The 23351-nt window shown below is 35.3% G+C and overlaps 1 protein-coding gene across 6 annotated transcripts in view; it reads left to right on the forward strand.

Moving 5' to 3' along the window:
• The first annotated feature begins 271 nt into the window (after nucleotides 1–271).
• Nucleotides 272–23351, forward strand: part of LOC110373607 (uncharacterized) — a 103381-nt gene continuing 80301 nt past the window's right edge. For all 6 annotated transcript variants that reach the window (XM_021330926.3, XM_021330940.3, XM_021330965.3 and 3 more), the window contains exon 1: nucleotides 272–799. In XM_021330926.3, the coding sequence (XP_021186601.2) occupies nucleotides 350–799 (450 nt within the window). In that variant the 5' untranslated portion in view covers nucleotides 272–349. The remainder of the gene's footprint in view (nucleotides 800–23351) is intronic.

Genomic DNA, 23351 nt, shown 5'->3' on the forward strand with positions numbered 1-23351 from the left:
CCCTATTTTTTCTAACTAATCCGAGACGTTTAGTTACGTAAACAAATAATATTAGATATCATTAAATATGCTAAGAGTTCATTTAATACCAATGCTTGTGATAACAGCAGATAACGTCTAACTGGTATTTGAAAAAATAATTCGGAATATCACGTGGTGCGACGCGCACCTCTCTATGAAACGAAACGATTAAGCTACAAAATGTCAAAAAGCAAAAGCACCAAGTACTAGGGGCGGCGACCGCGGCTTATAGAGGGGAGAGGGGGGCAAAGGGGAGCGTGGTCGCCAGTTTTCGCCGACCACCGCGCCGCGAGCACGCCTTGTAATGCTCACAGTATTTTGACGCGACATGGCCTCGTCTGCGAGCGGCAACATCGTCGTCGAGTGGTTGCGATCGCTCCACTTGGGCCAATACGCGGAAAGTTTTATTGATAACGGATATGATGACTTAGAAATATGCAAACAAGTAGGAGAACCAGACTTGGATGCTATTGGCGTCCTGAACCCTGCTCATCGTCAGCGATTGCTTCATTCAGTCAGATCTTTGAGAGAGGAAGGAGCGGCGGCTGTTTATTTTACTTTGGAGGAGGCAGCCGCCGCTCGGGACTCTTGTAGATGTGAAGAAGAAGCAAGGAAAGAGCAGGCGACAGCAGCAGTGGAACCGGCGAAATATGTTGACGAGTATGAGGAAGGGAAAGCAGAGTTAGTGAAGATACCTCGGATGCAACTGAAACGTTTGCTTCGCGAACGTCTCGCTCAGGACGGGATACGTCTGAGCCTGCAGCCATATTCAACCACGGTCAGTGTTCATTAGCCCTAAATCGTGGGCAGTGCTTCTCGCGGTTATGACCCGTGACTTGTGAAAGTGAGAGGATATCTCTGAATGTATAAATGTTAAATGTGTCTGGAGTGAGACGTGAATACAGAGCTAGTATAATGTTTACTACGAGTCGACCGCGTAGAGACACTGCCTGCGTCTTGTTATTTCTTTTGAATTAGTCTGTGTGTGGTGCGGCCCGTCTTCGACCGCCCCGAGCGAATCGCTCCTCGGGACGTGTTGCCATAAAGTTTGTTGCGTGCGTGATTTCCCTCGAGATGAGGAGTTTGCGCGCCTTCCTGTCGTGAGAAGATTGTAATCGCGTGCCTGCCGGCTCTAAATTGGGTTTTACGATAAATCGCGAAACCTGTTTTAGCTCCCTAAGGCGTTAATTAGTAATACGGCTTGTTCTGACAAGAAACAAAGATCTCATTCCCATATAAATATCTGATGCAACTTAAAGTTTTGAGTTGTGCATTTCGTGAGTCGATAACCGTTCGATCGTTTTTTGAAGAATGTAGCCCTCCCTGGCAGCCTGGTAATAATTCGTCTGACTCACTAAATGAATCTTCTAAATTAGACAACAGACCAGTTTTTTCATTGACTCTACTAAAATATTAAAATAACACAAAAGACAAACAGATACTAATAAACTAAGAAGTTCACAGCCTATGAGCAATAAAACAACGACAAACAAGCAGGCATCATAAAAACGATTAAAATAAAGTAACGTTTAATGGGTCATTATGAGAAGCTAATAACATGTTATTGTATAGAAGTTTATTTTCACAAGTTAATGTTATCTTTATCACATGGGCGGAAGCGCTTAGTTGATATTTTAATTGAAGGGTTATTAATTATTCCAGTGGGTAGTGATTAAGAGGGTGGAACGTTTCTCGGAGGGCACACCTCTACGTTGTGTAAATTATATCCAGCATTTGTTAGCAACTTGACGTGCACGGTATCCTTATCGTTCATTGATTTTTTCGTATCAACGTAAACATGCTCCGATTTGATAAAACTGATTACTTTAGTCTTATTTGCATTTTATTCGGCTTGTGTAGACAATATTTTCGAATAGAACACAATTTCATTTATGATCAAAGGAACATAAGTCATGTTTAACAAGTACAAACCTGGCTCGCAGTTTAGTTCAGCATAACAATCAATTTTCAATATTACTTCCCTAGTTGGTACAAACCCAACACAAAATCCATAAAGCTTTCCACGTATTCCTTACTTTTTACTGCTTACAGAATTTCTTTGTTTCCAACTTGGCTTACAATGCATTGTTTCTAATAATTTCGCTAACAAGTGGTTGGAAATGGCACGCCACAATGGACACCACCAAGTACCTATAGAACGAAAATATTTCAAAACCAAAATGCATTCCTTTTCTGTAATAATAATTGCAAATGGTTTAGAATAATATTAGGATTATTTTTTTTACGTAGTCATTTAGTATTTCAATATTTTCTATATCAAATTGTAAAGCGACGAGCCTACTGTAATTACCTGTGATGATTTTTTACCGGTTTTTGGCCTCCATGTTGAATGAAACCTGTTCGGTCTCAAGTGCGCCAAGACCCGACGTCGAACAGGCGCGCATTGGATCGCCAGCAAAAAATAATCTAAGAATGCCACTGGCATTACAAACTCGAACCCGCAGGTATGTATAAGTTTGAAGTAGCAACATTACAGTCAATATTTACTTTAAATGACTTAATGACGATGGTTTTAAATCCTATAAGACATGAAAATTTATTTTCTAAAAGAATATAAATAAAACCAACCATAAATAATTGAATACAATTTACTCCCCATTTTCGCCGGCAATTCCAAAAGCTATGACGCTAATGTCATTAATATCGTAATTTGTATCAATGTCGCTATTAACGAAACGTCCTGTCACAGTAACATGCTTTGGATTAATTATCACCATGGCGCATTGTGATCGATCCACCCCCATATCTACCTGGGAGCATTCCTCACAATTTTACCCGGTAACAATAGAATTGGTTGTGATTTTTTGTCTAGAGGCGCTTTGTAAAGCGATTACCGCCGGAACTGTGCACAAAAGCTTCTGACGAAATTTGCTGGGTATCCATATCGTAGTTCCGATTAATGGCTAATATTTGTGTGCTGTTGTCGTGCATTGTGCCTGCTACATCCGCTGTGAGATCACCGTTATTGTCAAAGTTGGGGTTGCTACGTGTAACAGCTTGCGTTGAATTGTGTTCTGTAATTGATAGGCTTACTTACAACCTTGTGTGAGTAAAAGTTAACTTTGGTACGATGTACGTGTTAAAACATATATTTTTTCTCTCTTTTCAGTTTTAAATAATTGATCTATTTAAAACAAAAAAAAAACCTTGAACTCTACATGCCTATCGCACAAATAAAAGGCATCCTCAGAAGCCAATAAACAAGCTATCCATTTAACCAGTCGTTAACGATCCAGTGTCAGAGTTAATCCTCTCCTAACCGTATCTATTACAAATACCGATCTTTCGTAGTATCTTTGTGAGCCCATTATGATCCACATCCTCCTTTACGTTGCTAATTTTAATCGAGGGGTGGCGAGGTGCGGATGTTACGGATTATATCGACATTAACGCCTCTTAATGGATTCGATTCCATTCTTAAATGATACATGCCGGTATTTTATTAGCCTGCAATTCAAACGTATTGCGATAATTACCATTAAATATTTTATTAGCAAGTTTAACGCAAAAGTGCCCATATTTTAAAGTTATGTTCGCATTAATTTGACGATTAAATAATAATAGTAAAACATGGATGGATATTCGTATTATAAAAAATATGTAAAAGCCATTAGCGTTTTTACTACAAAAGCATGAATTCCATATTTAAAGAATAATCTACGATTGAAATGTCTAAATCGACAGCTTTATTTCTGTTATCAGCAGCATTAAAATCGGTTCCTTTTATGTTTGTCCACTTCTGAGTCACTGTCTCACTGATACAAAACGGTTTAAAATACCACACGTATTTTTATTGGTCGTAAAAAATAATGTCTCACGATTAGACTTCGCTTTAACACGAAAGGAAAAGCTACTATCTATTGAATACGCTAAAATGGTTCAGTAAACAGATAGTCAGTAGAAAAAAGTAAATTAATGAATGCTTCGATGGTTCTCATAAGAATTAGTTTATGTATGTTAATGGAAAGAGGACCAAAAAGGTCAAATAGATGTTTATAAACGAATTCAATCGGACGCAACGTTAGTCACATTTCTATCTGCCCATTTACAGTGCGTGGGCTAGTCCATATTGTTTACACAAGGCAGTAAATGAAAGCATTCGTTTCCATTCTTCAAAGTTTTATTTGTATAGCTTTTGTTAATCATACAAGATTTGTAAGCCGTTGTTTGTCCAAATAATTAGATGTCTTTCGGTTACCACATACGATTTCCGTTATTTATCGTGTTCGGTCATTTGTTCGCACGTTGTTTTTTGTTAAGTAATATTTGTTTTAATTAAAATTGTGCTTCTATACAAAGAGATGTTTGCTTTTGAGACGAGGTTTAAAATTAGCTCGAGCGGGTTTTTCTACCTGTGTCGCCGCTTTGTTACAATGAATGTGTGCGGAGTCACGCGGTGCCCCGGCTCCTTGATATTCCTCCGTCGCGTGGGGCTTATGTATGCCTTGGTAATTTTAATCATATGCAGTGAAATTGCTTTGTAAATATGGTTAATAAATAAGATTTTTAGAGTTAGAAATTGTAATCTTTACTGATGTATAAACGTAAAAAGTTTGCTCGAAAAAAATAACTTATGAAAATGTATAAGTTAGACATTTTTACCTTTGTCTATAACTTTATGATATAATCAACGAAGACGTAAAACTTTTTATCATAACAAAAAAAGCAGTATCGCTTTAATATTGGAGATAAACGAAATTTTACCTCGTAACTTTTAACACTTTATCAATGTAAGCGACCGAATACAAATTCCTGAGTTGAGAAATATCAACAATTGAAGTTCGGCAGGTGTAAGGCGATCTGAGCGAGTTTGCTTGACGCTTCAGATGTTTGCTATGCCCACAGACTGCAAGCCCAAAGTCGGCAAACTTGGAGATTTGCTCTTCAGCTCACCAGGGAGATTAGCATCGGTAATTGTAAGGCCAACGAAGTTTACACAATCTATAGTTGTCGGAATTAGATTTATATTTTGTCAAGTCTGGCTTTGTTAGCTGTTCATTACGCTCAGTTTGATAACTAAGGAGTTGTTTCTATCTTGATTAAGTTTATGTGCGGTATTGTCTGTCTGCGTGCTATTGCTACAGTTTATTTAGTAGATAGATGGTAAATCTAGGCTCGCGCCTTTCATGTTCTCGTTATCGCAGTACATACATCGCACATATAATGTATTTACGAGTTTTGTACTGATCTCAAAGCATCGTGAATATGGTGTAGGAGTGGTATGCTTGGTGAATCAAAAACTGACGTATGTATGTATGTGTTTTCATGCCAACCAAGTAAAGCTTTCAGTAAACATTTTTATTGTTAATAACAATATAATCATAATTTCATATTCGGGTTAATGTAGGTTGAAGATAGGTACGTCATAAATTGCTTTCTAACTTTCATATAAGTGAGTACTTTAGAGTTTCTTAGAATTGGTTTGTATTTCTCTTCAAAGGTACACGGTCAAGTATCAAAGATTTATTATTATTAAACGATAGCGTAGGCAGTAGCTGTTACTCTGACAACTTGACATCAAATACTTGGTAGCATTGTTTATATAACTTTTCTAGTGCTTATATAAAAATCTTATAAGTAGGTATAAAGAAAATTCTTTTAATTCTCCTGTTTTAATTTATTGTGTATTTTAGATCATAGCCCAATATTTCCAAACGTCCGAATATTAGCTAGTCTATATAATTTTACACTTGATTCAGTGATAAGAATAAATTAACACACAGTGAAAATGCCAGTCGGTAGAGCCTGCTGAAAATATGCTTTCATGGATCTGTCATTAAGACAAAAAATTACTTTCAGTGAATACATAAGTACTTAGGTATAATACCTTCATACATTAGTTTACTTTACTTCACATTAAAGTTCTACGTATATTTAAGTATAAAAATTTCAAAGAAAGGCTCTAAAACAGTAAACCAATCCACGATATATTTCCGGCTACAACCTGTCTCGTAGAAGATTTATTTATAAGAGTTCTTAATCAAACATACAAGGGCCTTCCGAGAAGGTGAGCTTCAAAATAAACTGTTACTCTTTGTTTTGGCTTCTTAGGTGGCTTTCTCGTATTGAGTTTGTTAGTTTGTATAATTTAAAACAAGTTCAGTTAATTGGTTAAGCTTGATTATTATTATTTCTATTCACTATATGGAGCTGAATATTAGAGATATGATTGCCTTTTACGATACATGTAGTTCATTCATTCATACGATGTTTAGTTTCAAAAGAAAAGATCACAAAACAACCCGCTCCTATTTTCGCCAAATCATATGCTTTGATGAACTGCTGTATAAATCGCAACTAAAAAGGAATTGTATCCCACAAAAAAAGGAAAAATTCGGAATAACGTGCTTCGGGGAGCGTCACAAATTGGTTACAATAGCGAAATAAACGTTGTGGAATTTTTCATTTGCACACCGTTTCACACTTTGGTGTTAGCTTTAAATTTTAACGGTTTGAGCGGGCATCGATCAAACATTGGCTTGTCACAAACAAGAATATTCATAGATATCGGTTTGTATTATTGATTCTGAAAAGTTCTCAATACTTTGTATTGGTACCCTATCTCTACAATTCATCATTTTTCATATACCTAATGCACAGAGACACTCCTAGATATATCTACATTTTACTAGTCTCTGTCTCTTATACATATGTATCATTCAATTAAAACGAGCTGAAACTTAAAAATGCATAGTTATAACATATCGGAGTTTAGGGAAAAAATTATAACCTAAACCAGCATAGTTTCATGTATTACCTACAATTAAAGGTACCTTAGTAACGGGTACGAGCAATTACCTCTAAAACAATATTCAACACTAAATTCATAACAGCACAATGGTAAACTGTTGATAGGCTGTTAGTCTATCTGCCAGTCAGTCAATCATTTGCCTTCAGATTAAATAAACAGATAGCCACGTTCGCCACTGTTCGTACACAGTACTCAATTTAGATCAATCCGCTTAAAACACTAATAGGATTCTTCTCCTAATGATGGAATTCAGGTACCTAGGAAACAACTAGGTGATAGTGCATGCCAGAATGTTTTAACTTTACTTCAAAATATGCTTATCTTCTCAAACGTGACAACATCAAAACAAAATCCTTCTTTCTTGAAAATCAAAATCATTAGAAAACAAACAACACCGCGAAGCTAATGAAAAATATGCGTCGACAATATGTTGAGGTGAAATGCTTTTTTTCGCCATTGTATGCCAACCTCTTTTAAAACCATAAAAAGGTTTCATTATGTGAAAGCCGCGTGGATCTTTCTTTAAAGAAAGTATATATCCCGCAATTACTGGCCAACAGGTTAATGAAATATTTAAAACGTCATGGAACACACATTCATTTCACACCACAAGATACTAATTTAGTAGTGACTTAAAACTTCAAATTACAAAACTTTTAAAGTTCTTTGCAAAAGGTAAATTCTGAAAGAATATTACATAAAATCATCACAGCTGTTTCTGGATAAGTTCTACTACGTCATACAAACAAAACAGCAGCGATCGTAAACACGAAAAAAACCTGTTACCATTTCCGTCCAATAATCATAAAAATAGTTTTACTATCACTAAAAATTTAAAATTGCTCAACGATAAACGAACAATGTATTTCAAAATTGCTGATAGTTATCTAACTGCTGATAGTTTTACTGAGAAAGAAACAATATTATCAGCGCGGTGTTATTGTTAACTTCGTGTTAAACAGTAAACTAATATAGGCTTGCTTTCTTAGAAGTTCACTTTTATTACACCTCCAAGCATTTGTCATTAGTTAGTCTTTAGTGACGTCATAAACGTAGGTATTCAGAGAAGTACTAGGCTATTTCATAACGTGTGAAATGAATGTTTATAACACTAGTTTCAGCGTACGGTTTCACCCGCGTCCCGTGAAAATTACTTTGCACATACAAATATAAAGTCGCCTAAGGCCTTCCTCGTGAATTAGGTGAAAACACTAAAAGATTTTCAATCAATTAGCAAGTGTAAGCAGATCAACAAAGTCTTTAGCTATATGTGATTGTTATTATCTTCAAAGGATATAATAGAAAAAAAAATGTGGTTGCAATATGTTTCATATATCTAACCAAAAACAAACATACAGTAAAAGTCCTGTTACATATTATTTAGAATTAGCACTCTTCCAAATGAGATTTGATGGTTCAATGCCTCACTAAACAGCCATAATATACGAAACACCTACGCATTGAAAAGGATTACACGACTGTTTGGTATTTACACTCTAAAGCCAATTAGTAAATGTGTGCCAACAAGATTTTCACTATGTATTTTTAGACGTAGGCACTACCAAGAACGGTATTATTTTAAATTAACTACTTTTTTAGGATTTTGATCTCTCGCCAGTAAAAATATCTACAGTTTAAATAACGTAAATCATGAAAGTTTTCTGATGTAAAAAAATAGAATGCGACGGCTTTAAAAAATAAAATAATAATAACTCCTATTATAATTTAACTTCAACGTATCAGTATTAAATTGACAAATAAATGGCCAAAAAACATCAACACTATTCTTAACCTGATATTTGAAACAAATATAGGTAGAAACACGAATTCTCTACTCCGAACCGTGTCCCGCAGTCTATGCCTAATACCACCGGCTTTAGTTCCCTCTCTGCCAAACATTGCTCTACAAACACTATGACCTTTACAGTTCTGTACGAATATAACAATAACCTTTGAAACCAAAACCTTTCTGAATGACGTTTCCCATGTCTCATAATTTTATTTCAAGTAACTTCAGTCTTTTTCATACTGTATTAACAAATAAGGAAGAAATGAGAATTTATGTCCGAATCTCGTGTCTTTAATTAGGCTTAATTAAATTACAATTGGTCGGAAATATCAGATCGTGCGTCTCAAAACTTGAATGTTTACTGCAAGTTACAGCGGACCTACCTGCCCTAATTTCGTTAAATATAAAATAAGGATACCAATTACGTTTCCGTCTATAATGAGCGAATGTCGAATGCTATTATTTTCGTATTAACTCGTGATCGGTTCAGACCACTGGACACAAATTTGGTTTCCGAACGAAATTGGTTAATAATGATAGGTTACCCAAAACATTGCAGCTTCCCTGTTTCATTTTTAATTTTTGTCTGAAATTATCGCTTTTTCTATTATTATTATAAATCAAGTATTTTTTTAAATAATCTTATATAACTTTTTATAGCTCAAAAAATTGCTTCAGCAGTTTGTAACCTTATCTAATAAAAAGCTTGTAAAACTAAATAGGTCATCACGACAAAAATATGTCCCCACTAAAAATATGAAACACGAATAAAATTCCTGACATCGAAAAGTTTACGACGTTCCCTCCAATCTGGCGCTATATCTAATTACACAGAACCTCCATCCAGGCAATATGTGAGCTTCAAATCTAATTTTGCTCACGTAACTTAATATACCTAATAGTACACCATGAACTATTAGATTTACTTCAAAAGGTTAAGGTGATCAGATTTCATGTTTGTGCCGTGAATGGGGCGATAAACCGTCTCATTTAATAGCTCGACGTGGGTTGACCATGCATGTGCGTATACGCAAGTTCTTTTTTCATTTTTATGTCCATCAAGTAAGGCGCCTAAGACGACCGGCACAGCGGGACCTACCATAGGTGTTCGTGATTCATTTAATTTATTACACAACTGTGAAACGTCCCTTTTTGCTGGACAGTTCTTTTGTTAGGTGTATTTTATTAACGGGAGATAAGGTTTTTTTATTAATGATGGAGGTGAAGGTCATAGAGAACATTAAAAATATAGACATTAAGCTGTATTGTGGACTCTTTCGATATTTATGACTCGGCCTGTGGTGTTTTAAGGAAGACAAAGATTTACCAAAGATTGTGTAAGAAGCGTTAATTCTTGAACCGAAACAAATATATTTTTTTTTATATTTCTATCTACTAAATTCCTATGTCGATTCATGGAAATAAAGGTTTAAAGGAGGTCGCAAAAGTAATAAAATATTTTATATTATTCTAATAAAAAAGCCTTATAGGCTATAGCTGATCCGTACGTGCTCTCAGGCGGGACTCTTGCTTCGTTTTTTACGATCCTTGAGCGATAATCCCGCGGTAATACCTACTAGGCTCTCAAAAATCAGTCGACCAAAGGTCTAGACGATCGTCAAAAGCCCTTATATCCTCTAATAATGAGTTAGGTGAACATAGGCAGTATGGACACTCATCGGCTAGAAATTGTGAATTGTGAAAATTGAAATGGTGAAACTCTGGTCCTCAGTTCTTATACGTCGTATTGGTTTAGTTATAAGTGATACTTAGTGTCACAGGTATTGACTTAGGACCTCTCATTAAAGAACGGTACAGAATGGCAACAGAATGAAAATACATACACCTAATGTTTATATATTTATTTGGTTATAGCCTAATAATGACGGCCACCATTCTCTTTAATAGAAGATCGGATAGATCATGTTCTCTCACTGTCATGGTTGTATGGCCATTTCCTAACTACCTTCCAAACTATGAGCTGCTAACGATTAACAGGACCCTGAAATCGATGAGACCCCCGAACTTCATAGTGGAGCTTGGACACCACTAGACCAACGAGGCAGACCGTATCAGAATACCGTTCTATATAATGTTCTATATTCTATTTCATATAATGATAATGCTCTCGTAAAACCTTTTAACAGAGAGTGCCTTGAGCGGCACTGATGCTTCCCATTTACTATTCATTATTGAACCAGAAAATATAAATAGTATTCATGAGTAGAAACTTGTGTAACATGCAGTTGCCGCTATCTTGCTAATTTTCACTATTTAGCGACCGTCTAATGAGAACAGCATGAACCCGTTTTGTACGCATATGTTTTAGATTCATACAGGAGCACTTTTCAACCATCTTTATATGTATATTTTATGGATGATTTTCATTCACTGCTTTATTTATGATACAGTGATTGCCTCTTAGAATCTCTCTCAAACCAACACAAACACTAATCAATCGACACAAGATTACCTATGTTTTATTCCAATGAATGGTTATTATCGTGTGAAGTCTGGAAGTAAACACTACTCCGAAACAATAGGTACCTACAATCTTTATTTCTACTAGTTAGTCTACATAGCACTAGCCTGTATTACACGCACAATGCTTTCCTTTCTGATAGGTACCGCGGAAGCTAGGGTTGCGTGCTACCAACTCCATGTTTTCAATTAGCATAAGGTTCTAAGCAACTTAGGACTTCTAAACAACACTTATAAAACCTAGACGTTGTGCCTCTCGAATAGTAATAACGAAATGAAATGACATGTGAAATTGGAGTATAAAGATAAAGATGTATGTGAGAATTAGTTACTTTTGCCACATAGGTATCCATATATTTCGATAAGGCATCGGGAAAAATGTATACAAAGAAAATTTACTCGAAATAAAACAACCATTTTATAAGCTTTCAACAACCAATCTTAAGGAAAAGGGTTCCTAATGGCATCCGAATTGAAACTTTCACTTAGTTTGCTTGAAATTGATTAAGGCCAAAATGGAATAGGAAATGTTGTTATTCCCAACTTTTTATTGTTAAATTCGGAGATTACTTGTAAATTGTTTAATAACGCTGTAGGGGAAAGTTTTATTATGTCCGTGTTTACATAATTTAGTTAAATTATACACGTATAACTTGATAGCAAAGTTAGGAAGACGGATATTCTTTACAGATTGACAAATATAATATTTTTAAAATGCCAATATCCGCAATATCTGTCGAACGGAACATTCAAGATTCTGATAAATTTCAAGTAAAAATGGGTTAAGTCAACAAAATACTGAGACATGGAAAGTCGCTCAAATATTAAAAACCGAAGATGAATCACTGGCCCAAATTCTTTCACTCTTTCCCCAAAGTGACGCATCCGCCAATAAACTGAGTCGGGGTGGAATATATCTTTTTTTACAACTAGCTCAACCCGGACAGTGTAACGGGAACAATGCATTCCTGTTGTTACGTTCGGTCAACAAAAAGGCAACAAGAGCAAATGTTTTTTGTCGCCAACCCCGCTAAATTAAACAGGGAAGCTGATTTTGTTTTATTTTTTTTCGGAGCAATTTTGCTTTACGTTGAACGTGGAAGCCGAAACTGTGATGACCTTTATTATGCTGGTAATGCTGGGAAATCTTTCGCGTGGTGTTTTTGTTTAAGTTACGGCATGGTATTATGCGTGGTAATTTTTAAGGTATAACATTATATCTTTCGTTTTGATATCTTATATCATGATTAAGTCAGTCACATAGTAAAGGGATCATTATTTTATCATAAATATTTGAACCACTTGCAATATTATTATTGTTTCCTCTTAAAATACCTATAACTTGCTTTGTAATCTTGATCTCCCTCATACAAAGCGGCAACATGCGTATACCCATAAACTTGACTTAAACCCCATAAAAATCACATAAGAAATATTGCTACCACAATTAAATCCAAAAATATCCCCGACCGAATACGGAAAGAAAAAATATGCACACTTTCAATTTAACGATTACACCCGTTAAGATTTTATATACAAAGTATAAGCTGAAGTTACATATATACGCCGAATAACTAAGAAATGCGGCTTAACGTTGTTTTGCATGCCCACAATCGGCTGTAACTTGACTAAATATTATGTCGCGTGCAGTATAAATTCGGTAGGCAGACGCAATTAAACATTTACGATTAATTTTACGACTACAGCCCTGAAAGAGTACACTGTTGTATTCAAATCAATGCATTATTTCGACGAAGGATTTTGGGGACTATTGAATATCTAAAATTACTATCAGCAATATCAAAAACACATAAAATAACAAAAGCCATAATTTACTGAAACGATTTTTTTAATGCAAAACTTTGAATTTATGACATCATTCTGTATAAGCGATACTGGGTACCGATTTACATGATTCGCGTGATGAATAAGCACCCTTCAGACATAAGGATTTAACGATCTATACCGTTAATGACAGACGGAACCAGAATTAATCAGCAATTCCTTCGCACGCCACAACGAACGTCCCTTAATAAAATTACAGCCATGTCTTTTCTGAGAGATACATTCATGTTAATTCAATTTGTTGTAGTCTTTATGTTTTATGCATTAAGGAACTCTGGTCGTGTATAACATTGCCTAAACGTGTTGTGTTTCCAGTGTTGACCCGAGCAAGGGCTCGATTAACATTCCTCGCTCCATATGATCGCTTCGGGATCCAATCAGGCCGGTGTTCACATAATTGTTTGCGGACATGATTTTATCGGAAAACTACAACGGTCGGGACAGCGGTTGTTCGTTTCATGCCATCCATCTAGAAATTATTGGTGGCCCTCAAGTGTTTTGAAGCCAAATTGCGAACGGTGATACTGTAGGGACATTTAATATCGGTACCTGATTTAATTTGAAATTGAAACGAGATAACCGTAGCGAAACGACAGGTTTATTAAGCTGAAGAAAAACTCACGAACCTACTTGTTCAAGCAAGCCATAGGCGTTAAGATCTCATCCTGTCACCACGGCGCGACTATAACACCATTTTACACACTACATCTGCGCAAAAACTAGTATCATTATCGGTTCCGCAGTAACCACCGTTCTTAACCCGTTAAGGAGCTCCGGCTTAATCTCTTATGTATGTATGCTTAACATCCACGAATGCCATCATTTACCATCAGTGGTGCTACTTTGCAAGGTCGTATATCGTTACCAGTGTCCCTTAATCTAGCGGTAACTATGGAACAACAAAACTCATTACTCGGCGCTATTCGTGGCCGTACCTGCGAGTACTGGCAAGCTCGTGTTGGGTGCTTGCCCTGAGATATGTGCGACAGCGGTTTTTAAGAATGGTTTCTTTGAAGCTGCTGTGTTTTATATATCTCTACAATAGAGTATGTACATTAGTAACTGAAAGACAGCGATATGGTTTTCAAGACCTGAGGATCATTTCAAGTTATTCGTATATCACAAAGCCATCAACAAATTTAAGATAGATAAAACTATTTATGTCACCGCCAAAATCAATCAAACTCTGATATACAAATACACTATAGATATTTTTCAAGGACAATAATCCTTAACTAAATAAGATCATAACATTTACCACACACCCAATAGGGCGCTCATAACAAAAGTTCTGGAACAGCATAACTTACCGCTTAGAACATAAATGAATATCATGCCTTGCCAGTAACTTATAACATTACCCGCATTAAATCTTCCACAAGCGGGTATAGACAAAGGTGACGGCTGAAATACGAGCGCCGCCCGCGGCTTACTTTACTATGAAAGTTTATCACTTGGGCCGCGTCGTTATTTGGCTTAGGAGATTAGCAAATGGGGCAACTTGTTCGGTTTACGAAGCCTAAGCCACACCACTAAACCCGGAGAACTTACCGCTACCTTGGCATGGGGATTTTTAATTATATCATTAACTGGACCAACGCACGCGCGTGTCGATTAGCAGTTTTATAGCTATGAAGCCGCGCTTTGCCCTTATTTATGAGTTACAGTGTGGAAACTTGGCTTACATGAAGTAATTTTGTTCCGTTATTACGTTTTGTGGGGTATAGGAGGTTGTCACGCTTTTTTAAGTGAATAATATAATTTTAAAGTTTCAACACCAAGCGGCTATATAGTCGGGAAACACGGAGATGGGTGAGGCTAGTAGTGTAATTAAACAATTTTGTGTGAAGAGAGACGGAGAAAGAGAGTACTTTGTACCCTTTGCATTCTTTAGTCAGTAATTAATCGGAACCCTCTCAGATAGGCCTCTTTACGCAAGAAAACATATCAAGTAATTAGAAGTTACGACTAGGGAAATATACCAGACACAGCGAAGTTGTTGGTATATTCAAAACTACATAAACATTCGTGAAGCCCAATTTATCTTACCGGATTTATTTTATTTAAAATAAAAAAATACCTGGTACAAAACGGTTTACAAATATTAAGCACCGTCTTAGTTATCCGTCGATCAGATTATGAATCTCAGTCTGGCATAATCGCCTTAAATACTAATCTCCCCTTTTCTATTACGTAACTCATTCATCTCGAATAATTATAATTAATTCCAGGAATATTATACGGACGCAAATAAATTCCTGAGTTTTCTTTTTGATATTTATTATCTTTAAACAGCTTTTCTCGGCGGTGTAAAGCCGTGTAAAGCTGTTTAATTAAAAGGGTTAGAACGTATATCTAACACTTACGTGTTAGTGAGCTGGTATTTGCGAGGTCTTATTAAAACTTTAATCAAGTTTGTACTTTTTTTAATCTGGCCACATCAGTGTTATTTAGCAGCCGAGCGCGCGCTTACTTCGCTAATTTAAATTTCAGCAATTTATAAATACACTTAATTAACTTAACGTGTTCAAAACACATGCTGGCCAGGTGAATTAAGAACACCTGCTGTATTATTCCTACGCGAAACTTAATATGGTGAGCAATTTTTCCTTTTTGTATTCCTTTTAATTTGCAACCCGATAACTCATGTGACCAAGGAGGACAGATGAGCCACTTAACTCACGGTCTATTGAATTTCTGCCGGATCAAACTCTCAATGTAATCAAAGGATATAAAGAAAAGAAGGACGCCTTTGTTTTTATAAGCGAGCTTCGTGTGTAGATTAATCAATCACCTACTCGTACGAACCGAATGAAGGAAATTCGGGCACAGTAATGTATCTTGAGACCTAAAAAGATTTCTTTAACAGACGGAAAATGGGTAAATGTGTACCTAATGTTGGATACGAAAGCTGATGGATGTTATTTTTTTGAGAAATATTATGTTGACAAAGGATTACAGATGTTATTGGTTATTCCTGTCTGTATCTTTATCTATCTATCTTTGAAAGCTTTGAAATTATGTTATAGCCAAATGTGTTGGTATACAATTATAGGACATTTATTGAAAGATGTTATTTATGAGATATATCATTATAGTTATTATGTCCAAAAATACGACAAAATGTCAGGAAAAAACTGTCTACAAAGACCGATTAAAAATCCTACACCTCGCTTCGTTATAAGTATATTTCCACAAAATTTCTAACGACAGAAACTTTGAGTTACTTGTCACTTCGCTCAAATGGCAGTCATTTATTTTGAACAACTTCAAAACTAACTAAGGGAAAAACTGCTATAGTAGTTACATCACGCTCCGGGTACGAATTGTGTGAGGGACACACGGGGCTTCAGAATATAGCACTTATGTGTTCTATTAGTTAACAGTAAGAAAGTTTGCACGAATTTTGTGTTTTTTTGAATGTTCATTTTTCTTCTGTTCTATTTTTGTATAATTTGAAACCATTCAAATAAAGAATAATTCAAGTCAGTTTAATTTGAAATGGTTATTCGAAACCGTATTTACACAACACAACTGTTTATTCCGTCTTGACATTCGTAAAAAACATGAAAACCGTATGCCTATTTTATTCGGAACCTTAGCTACTTACAATTTTCCGTTCTCTTTTTGTCAAATTACCGCTGTCTCTGTATGCCAGTTTCACTGCCTGTATAACACACATGTTTGGAAAAGAAAAGAGGAAAACTTTCATTTTTACGCCGTCTAACGGATTCAATATCGACGCGGCTTGAATGAGTTTTGGGGGTGGAAAAATCGTTAATCATCCCTTTGTTGGAATTTTGTTACGGCCTAACTCGTTGCTCGCCTGTTTGGACTTCCATTTTTCCTTTGAATGCTGAAAGTGGGGCCGTTCTTGACGAATTGTTTTCATGGGAAAACAAAAACGAATTCGTTGAGATTCGGGTCCGTAATATGTAAGGAAAGCCGGCTGGAAGGTATTTCATTTTAGACGCAGGAGCTGTGTAGGTATTTGTATGAAATTGCTCCAAAAACTTATATGTGTAACCGAAGTAGAAAGCAAAAGCAGTGTAACTAAAGAAACAGTGACGGCATAATAACTTAAATAAGTAAAACGATATCTTTTTACTTTGAGAGAACGATTAAGCTGCCGACTTCTTCACATAAATTCACACGTATAAAATGTAATCCGGTTTGGTGTCATCCTATGTAACATGAAACTCTATTGCGTTGAAAACCAAGCGAAGTGATAAACCTCAGATCACACTCTTAATTACAATTGCGGTTATCTATACCGACACTATAAAAAAGTAATAAAAGAGACAAGAAAAAATGTTTTAATTCAAACCACAGCGGTAAGTCGTAACTTGGTTGGTGTGGTTTGAATTGACCTTAGAGCTGACACGAATTTAACAAATAGAGTGTCATTCATAACTCTCAATTAGGTGTTTACCATTTGCCATGACCATTAATCAGAATTAGACAAAACAAGCATCGTAGTAGTATTCGTAGTGTTTTTGCTCTAAACTATCTTTTGTTTATCGTTCATAAAACGTAGATATCTCTTTTTTGTTTATTTTGTTTGTTTTGTCAAGATACATAAGCTTACTCACATTTTCTCGGGTCAATAGTTTAAGTTTAAGATGTATTTGACCGTGATGAGTTCCGGTGGCTTGTCGTTAATGAACGTGCGTGCTTTCGAGCACATAAAACTGGTGGATCCAACTCATTTTTCGTTGATCACTTGTATTCACAATGCTGCATTCGTCTGATATAAAAATACTACTTAACTTGCGAGAAAACTTGAACTAATTCCTTAATGCCAAAAAAAAAACTCAAATTAAAAAACTGAACTTGGCTGTAACGAAATCTACAACCTCTACGCATATAAAAATCTAGAAATCAACAAAACATAACTTTTACAATGTTAAACTAGGGAAACTCTTAATTAGATCTAAAACTGTCGTTAAAACAGCGTTTGGAATACGAAAATAACTTTGTTTGTTCAGTTAGTTGGAGCTGTTGATTAAATTGCACTACACACATTGCCTGCCCATCGTTTATCTTTGAGACCAGTAACCCTTCCCTTGAAGAATTTTACGACTTGCCTGAGATGATAAGCAGTATTTATAACTATTAAGTACTTTCAACGGATATGCAACACAAATATATACGTATTTTTTTTTTACATACTTACCTAAGTACAAAGATTTTTTTCATTTTTTGTTACCAGTAAAGGAAAAATAAAAGGTATCTGTGCATTTTTTTAAATAATGTATTTTGCTTCTAGAATCGTAATTTTAAAAGAAATAATTTTGATTTCGAGAAAATATGTAGCCGTGAAATCTGAAAAGCTGCGATCGCGTGCTTCTTAATATAAACAGTTTATAGAAGTTGAGCCGCGTTACGTATGAAATGTTTTCAGGTGTTGCATGCCTCGGGGACTCATTATTTAGATTTATATACGAGATTAAGCATTTGTTACCTAATGCGATTAATAATGGCACTACACTTTATTATGCGTATTTTTATTAAACCTCTTAGTGCCAAACGAATCAAATTAAATCTTAGAAATGTGATTTATTGTAACGCTTGAGGTAGTTATTATTTTTATGGATCTATTGCATAAATAAATATACGACATTTAGGTACCAGTTGTATGTCAGACCGAATTGATTCTCTATTGTTTTATAATTAGCGATAAACAAGCGGTTAAACAGCAGCAGGATTTAAAACAAAAGAGAATATGCTACACGTCATACACTTAACGCTTAAACAAAACAAACAAACTATAAAAAAATACCTAACAAACAAATCCAAATCATTAAGTAAAATCAAAACCAAACAGTACAAAAACTAGACGCTGCAAACAATGCATGTCCGTCAATAATTAGTTAACAAATAGGTGGCGATACGGTCGTAGGTTATCGTCCCTTAGTTTACACAGCATTGTCGGTCCAAATCAGCGCTATATAAATACTACAGCTCAGATATGCTGGCTTACTGGTTCCATTTGATTGTTCATTTCAAGTTAGCGACTTAGAGCGATTTAAGCGGCTTTTTTTATTTTTCATAATAAAGTTTTTAATTAATTTTCGTATTGAATAATGCAATTGTATATCTTTGTTTATGCAGACAGAGGATAAAAATTTAAATAAATGAAAAAGAGCGCTAAATCCGCCTTAAAAAGCAGAAACAATAAACTGCTCCGTTCGCTCCAGCTTACCGCTCGCTCCCATCGCTTCTGGCACTCATCCGAAACACAACTGTGTCAACACAGTCGAGATAATTCGAATACTCGATGAGGAATGTGTTTTCTTATCTCAAGGTTTGCGAGCAACCGACGGGTTCTTTGATGAACTTGTAACGAGCAACGCTGCCCGACTAAGATAATAGCCATTTCAAGTTTTGTTACTTTTGCTGATGGGATACGGATTTTAGGAAAATAATTGCTCTAGATTAATATTATTTGATGGTTATTTTAATTAGTATTAAATTACATTGTCATGATTTACAATTGATTATTTTTCTCCCCTTACATACAACATGTGTAACATTTCTATCACGGTTTCAAGGATAAAGTTTATGCACTTTCAATTTGCTTTTCGAAAGTAATCAGAAAGCGAAACATCGTATTCGTATGTACAATTTCACTAATAGGATCTCTGACAGCCCGATGTCGGAAACAGACCTCACCTCATGCTACAAAGGCCAGTCAATCTGATTTCAGTTTTAAAGCTTATATATCCTGACCCAGACGAGGAAAATAAAATACACAATCTCCTTTCACAATGTTTGAATGAATAAACAGAAACCTGGCTTATGGAAAGTTGAATCAAGACAAAGAAATCATTGCTAGACTTTTCGCAGACAAAAATATAACACAAAAAACAATAACGTTTTCAATTAGAGTATAATAAGTTCAATGAACTTTGGAACACAATCGTGATAGTAAGATTATACCGTCGCAGACAGTTGATTAGCTCATTTTATGAAAGAATCACGACTATTCACCCGGTAGTCAATAACCTACAAAATATGGCATTGACTTCACCGCTATCTTATCGCATTTGTTTAACAAAATACTACTCATCAAATCATTAATCATCAAATTAGACTCACGAAATATTTATAACAACCAAGAATCATAAAATATTGTATTGCCTGCGTCCCTTGGATTGACAAGTTTAAGCCATTCTTCCTCTTCGTCACTTTCCCGTAAACGCACTTCATTTGTTTACTGTCCTACAACTTTTTCAGGAACTGATATTTTTTATCTATCTATTTAAAAGAAACACAGATAAGGGATCCACACACCTATTAGAGAAGTGACTAATAATGTCATTCATATCAAAGATAGTCACGACCAGTTAAACCTTACCTAAGTAGCAAGTTCACGGAACTGTATTTCCTTTTAGGTGACTAACTGCTTCCGCGAAGATAAGGAAACCAATAATTCCGTGGGTTTACTCCATACATAATGCAATTAAAGTATCGGCGGCGCGCTATGATGTTGATATGATAAGATAACAAGACTTTATGGACACCGCGGCTTTTAATTAAAGATAAAATTGTTGGTGAATCTGTTTTTTTATTTAACCGCGTATTTTATTGAGTTTTTTGTCTAATGTTTTATTTATATTCTAGTTATTTGTCGTCCAACTTAATGTTTTCCGTTATTATAGTAGTGAATAAATAATATAAATCTACAAGACATTGCAATGACTATGAGTTCATCATTATGTATCTATGTAAACCTATACATAGGTTTATTTATTTATAGATGAACCTATGTACGTTATTAGCAAAATAGTTTGTACATTTAGCTTCTTTGCCTGTTTGACATAGGAACATAATTTGAAGTTGGCTTAGGTATAACCTCTCGTTTTGAGCATAGTATAGCATGTAACATTATTATTTGGACAAAATATTGGATATTTAGATGTATGCCTGATTCAAATTATTGGTATACACGACCCAGATTCGGATTAATTTGATTTTGATAATTGATTTGGTACTTCGTTTGAGGCGTTAATTGAAACACTGGTTTTGGAAACATAATGGTTTTCAAACAGTAAACTGTATCGGTTTTAGGTAGAATAACGCACTGGCTTAGGCATCCGTAATCCATAGGCGTAAATGAAGCCAACTTTATGGAATTTTCAATTATTTACGAGAGTTCATTATAAACTATTTTAAACTATATTGACCTGGTAATCACGACATTTCACAATATAGATTAAGCCAACGAGTACACCGCTCTAGTACACAATTTAATACCGCAGCTTAGCAATAAATCTTCCTAATTACAATACTTGAAAGTTATCCAAATACACATCCATTCATAGACTCATCTACACAGACTATCAATCAAACACTCACACATATAAACTATTAGAATCAAAGACGAGAGTTGCACACTTTGACGGCGTGCTTTGAACTTCGAGTGCAATGACCCCATATCACTTAGTACACAGGTGTAATGAGAATCCGCGGTGTAAATATGTATTTACGTACCGTATGTTGCATGTATCAATTCTATAAATGAATTTCCGGTACTTTGAGACAGTATAATTATATTTAGACTCGGAAATGTTGATTTGTTCAATTCAAACTTCTGCTTTGTTCGATGCAATGTAACATCGACGCTATTATCTAGCTTAGTCATGAATCTTTACAGATGTAAATAAAGGCTTGTCTACATTTCTATACGATTTTTTAAAAGGTTCTGTGTTTGCATCTCGTATTTTGCAGCGTGCTCCTTTTCATAGTCATTATTTAGTTAAAACATTAGGTACTAATGATAATTTTAGGCATCTGATTTGTGTATTTCACCAATTTCCATAATAAGCCTCATTGTGACGCGTTCCGTCACAAATATGCTGATTGATAGAATAAACTATTCTAGAGATTAGCCTACACAAACAGGCAATTTAGTTACATAAATCATTCAATCAGTTATGCTGGCCACTTGTGACAATGTATTTGCAAAGTCATGTCCGAAATTGATCGATTAAATCATTGTCTGTTATATTGGCAAAAAAGTAATCAATGAACTATTCTATAACGTTTTCAATTATCTTTGGGTTTTTCTTCCGATTATATTCTTGTGATTGTTATTGCAGGTATAGTAAAAGTATATTTTCGGCCATAATGTCGACCAAATCACGCCCACTTCACGTGGCTTTGTTTTTTACATTTGAAACAGAAATACTTGTAAATTGTTCAATAAATTCTAGTGTTAGTTGGAATTGCCTAGCATTTATAAATATCGCAAAACTTTTGGCATATTCATTTGAATAAATACCAAACGCAAGCAGCACAATAAAAATGAACGAGCGAGCCTAGCTTTCCACGTTTCCAACATTTTTCTATTTTTTCAGCTGACCGCAACCTATAATTCCGCGATAGTTAAATCGGCTTGTGTATTCTAACATCCGACAAAACCTCGGTTACGTTTGATTGATAGTTCCATAAAGTTTTCATTTAAAAAATTGATTTGTTTTTTATTGATTCATATCATGTTGATAGATCGTTTTTTGTTGTATCAATATACCTGCAGGGATTTGTTACTTATGATCAGGAAAATATTTCTATTCCAACTTACCTCGTGCAAGGAAATATCTGTAGGTAATTTTACGAGCCGTTTAATAATTCACCACTCTAATGATGCAGGCACAGTTATGTTTCACGCCCATGTGAAATGTATCGATTACGTGCCTTAACTAAATGCTCACTTGATTACCCATTTATACATACACAAAAAAGTACGGAACAGCAATACCAGTATTTCAAACCTATGACAGGTATAACGGTTACCGGAACTCTGCGGCACTGTCAAGTGATCAATGCTGGAAATTGACATCTGTTTACATTTCATTAGGGTTTGCTTTTGTTTGTAGTTTTATTGTTGTGTTAAGGCATGGGAGTATCATACTCACGCGATACGAATATAAACATGCCACTGAAGGTATCGCGGCCGGGGTATATTTTCTAATAGATGAACGCATATTTTCTTGTAATGGTGGAACTTTGGCGATGGGCGTCAGCAAAGTTTTGGACCATTTGTTGTGTTTTGAACCCGTGCTAAAATGTTGGCGGTATTGTAACATCATTATGTCAGGCTTTATGGCTGCAGGTATTTAGAGTTGCTCCTACAAACAATATTAAAACTTCCTTTTGACTCCTTTGAGAGATCCAATTTGTAAAGTTTTTAGATTCGCCATTTACTTTGGTTTAATATCGTTCTGAGCATTATTAGTTTTGTAACCGCAATATTTTCTATTTATACATTTTTTGATTGATTTTCATTAATTTTCATTCAGTTAGAAAACAGAGTCCTTTACCGCAATAATCACCATAAACTTTTAAATTCAACATTTTAACAAAACAGAAAGTTATCGAATTTTAATCATGGGTGTTTCTTCCTCTTGATCTGATGACTACCTGCATACGATCTGGCAT

This window comes from Helicoverpa armigera, chromosome 12 (assembly GCF_030705265.1).
Source record: "Helicoverpa armigera isolate CAAS_96S chromosome 12, ASM3070526v1, whole genome shotgun sequence".
Taxonomy (NCBI): Eukaryota; Metazoa; Arthropoda; class Insecta; order Lepidoptera; family Noctuidae; genus Helicoverpa; species Helicoverpa armigera.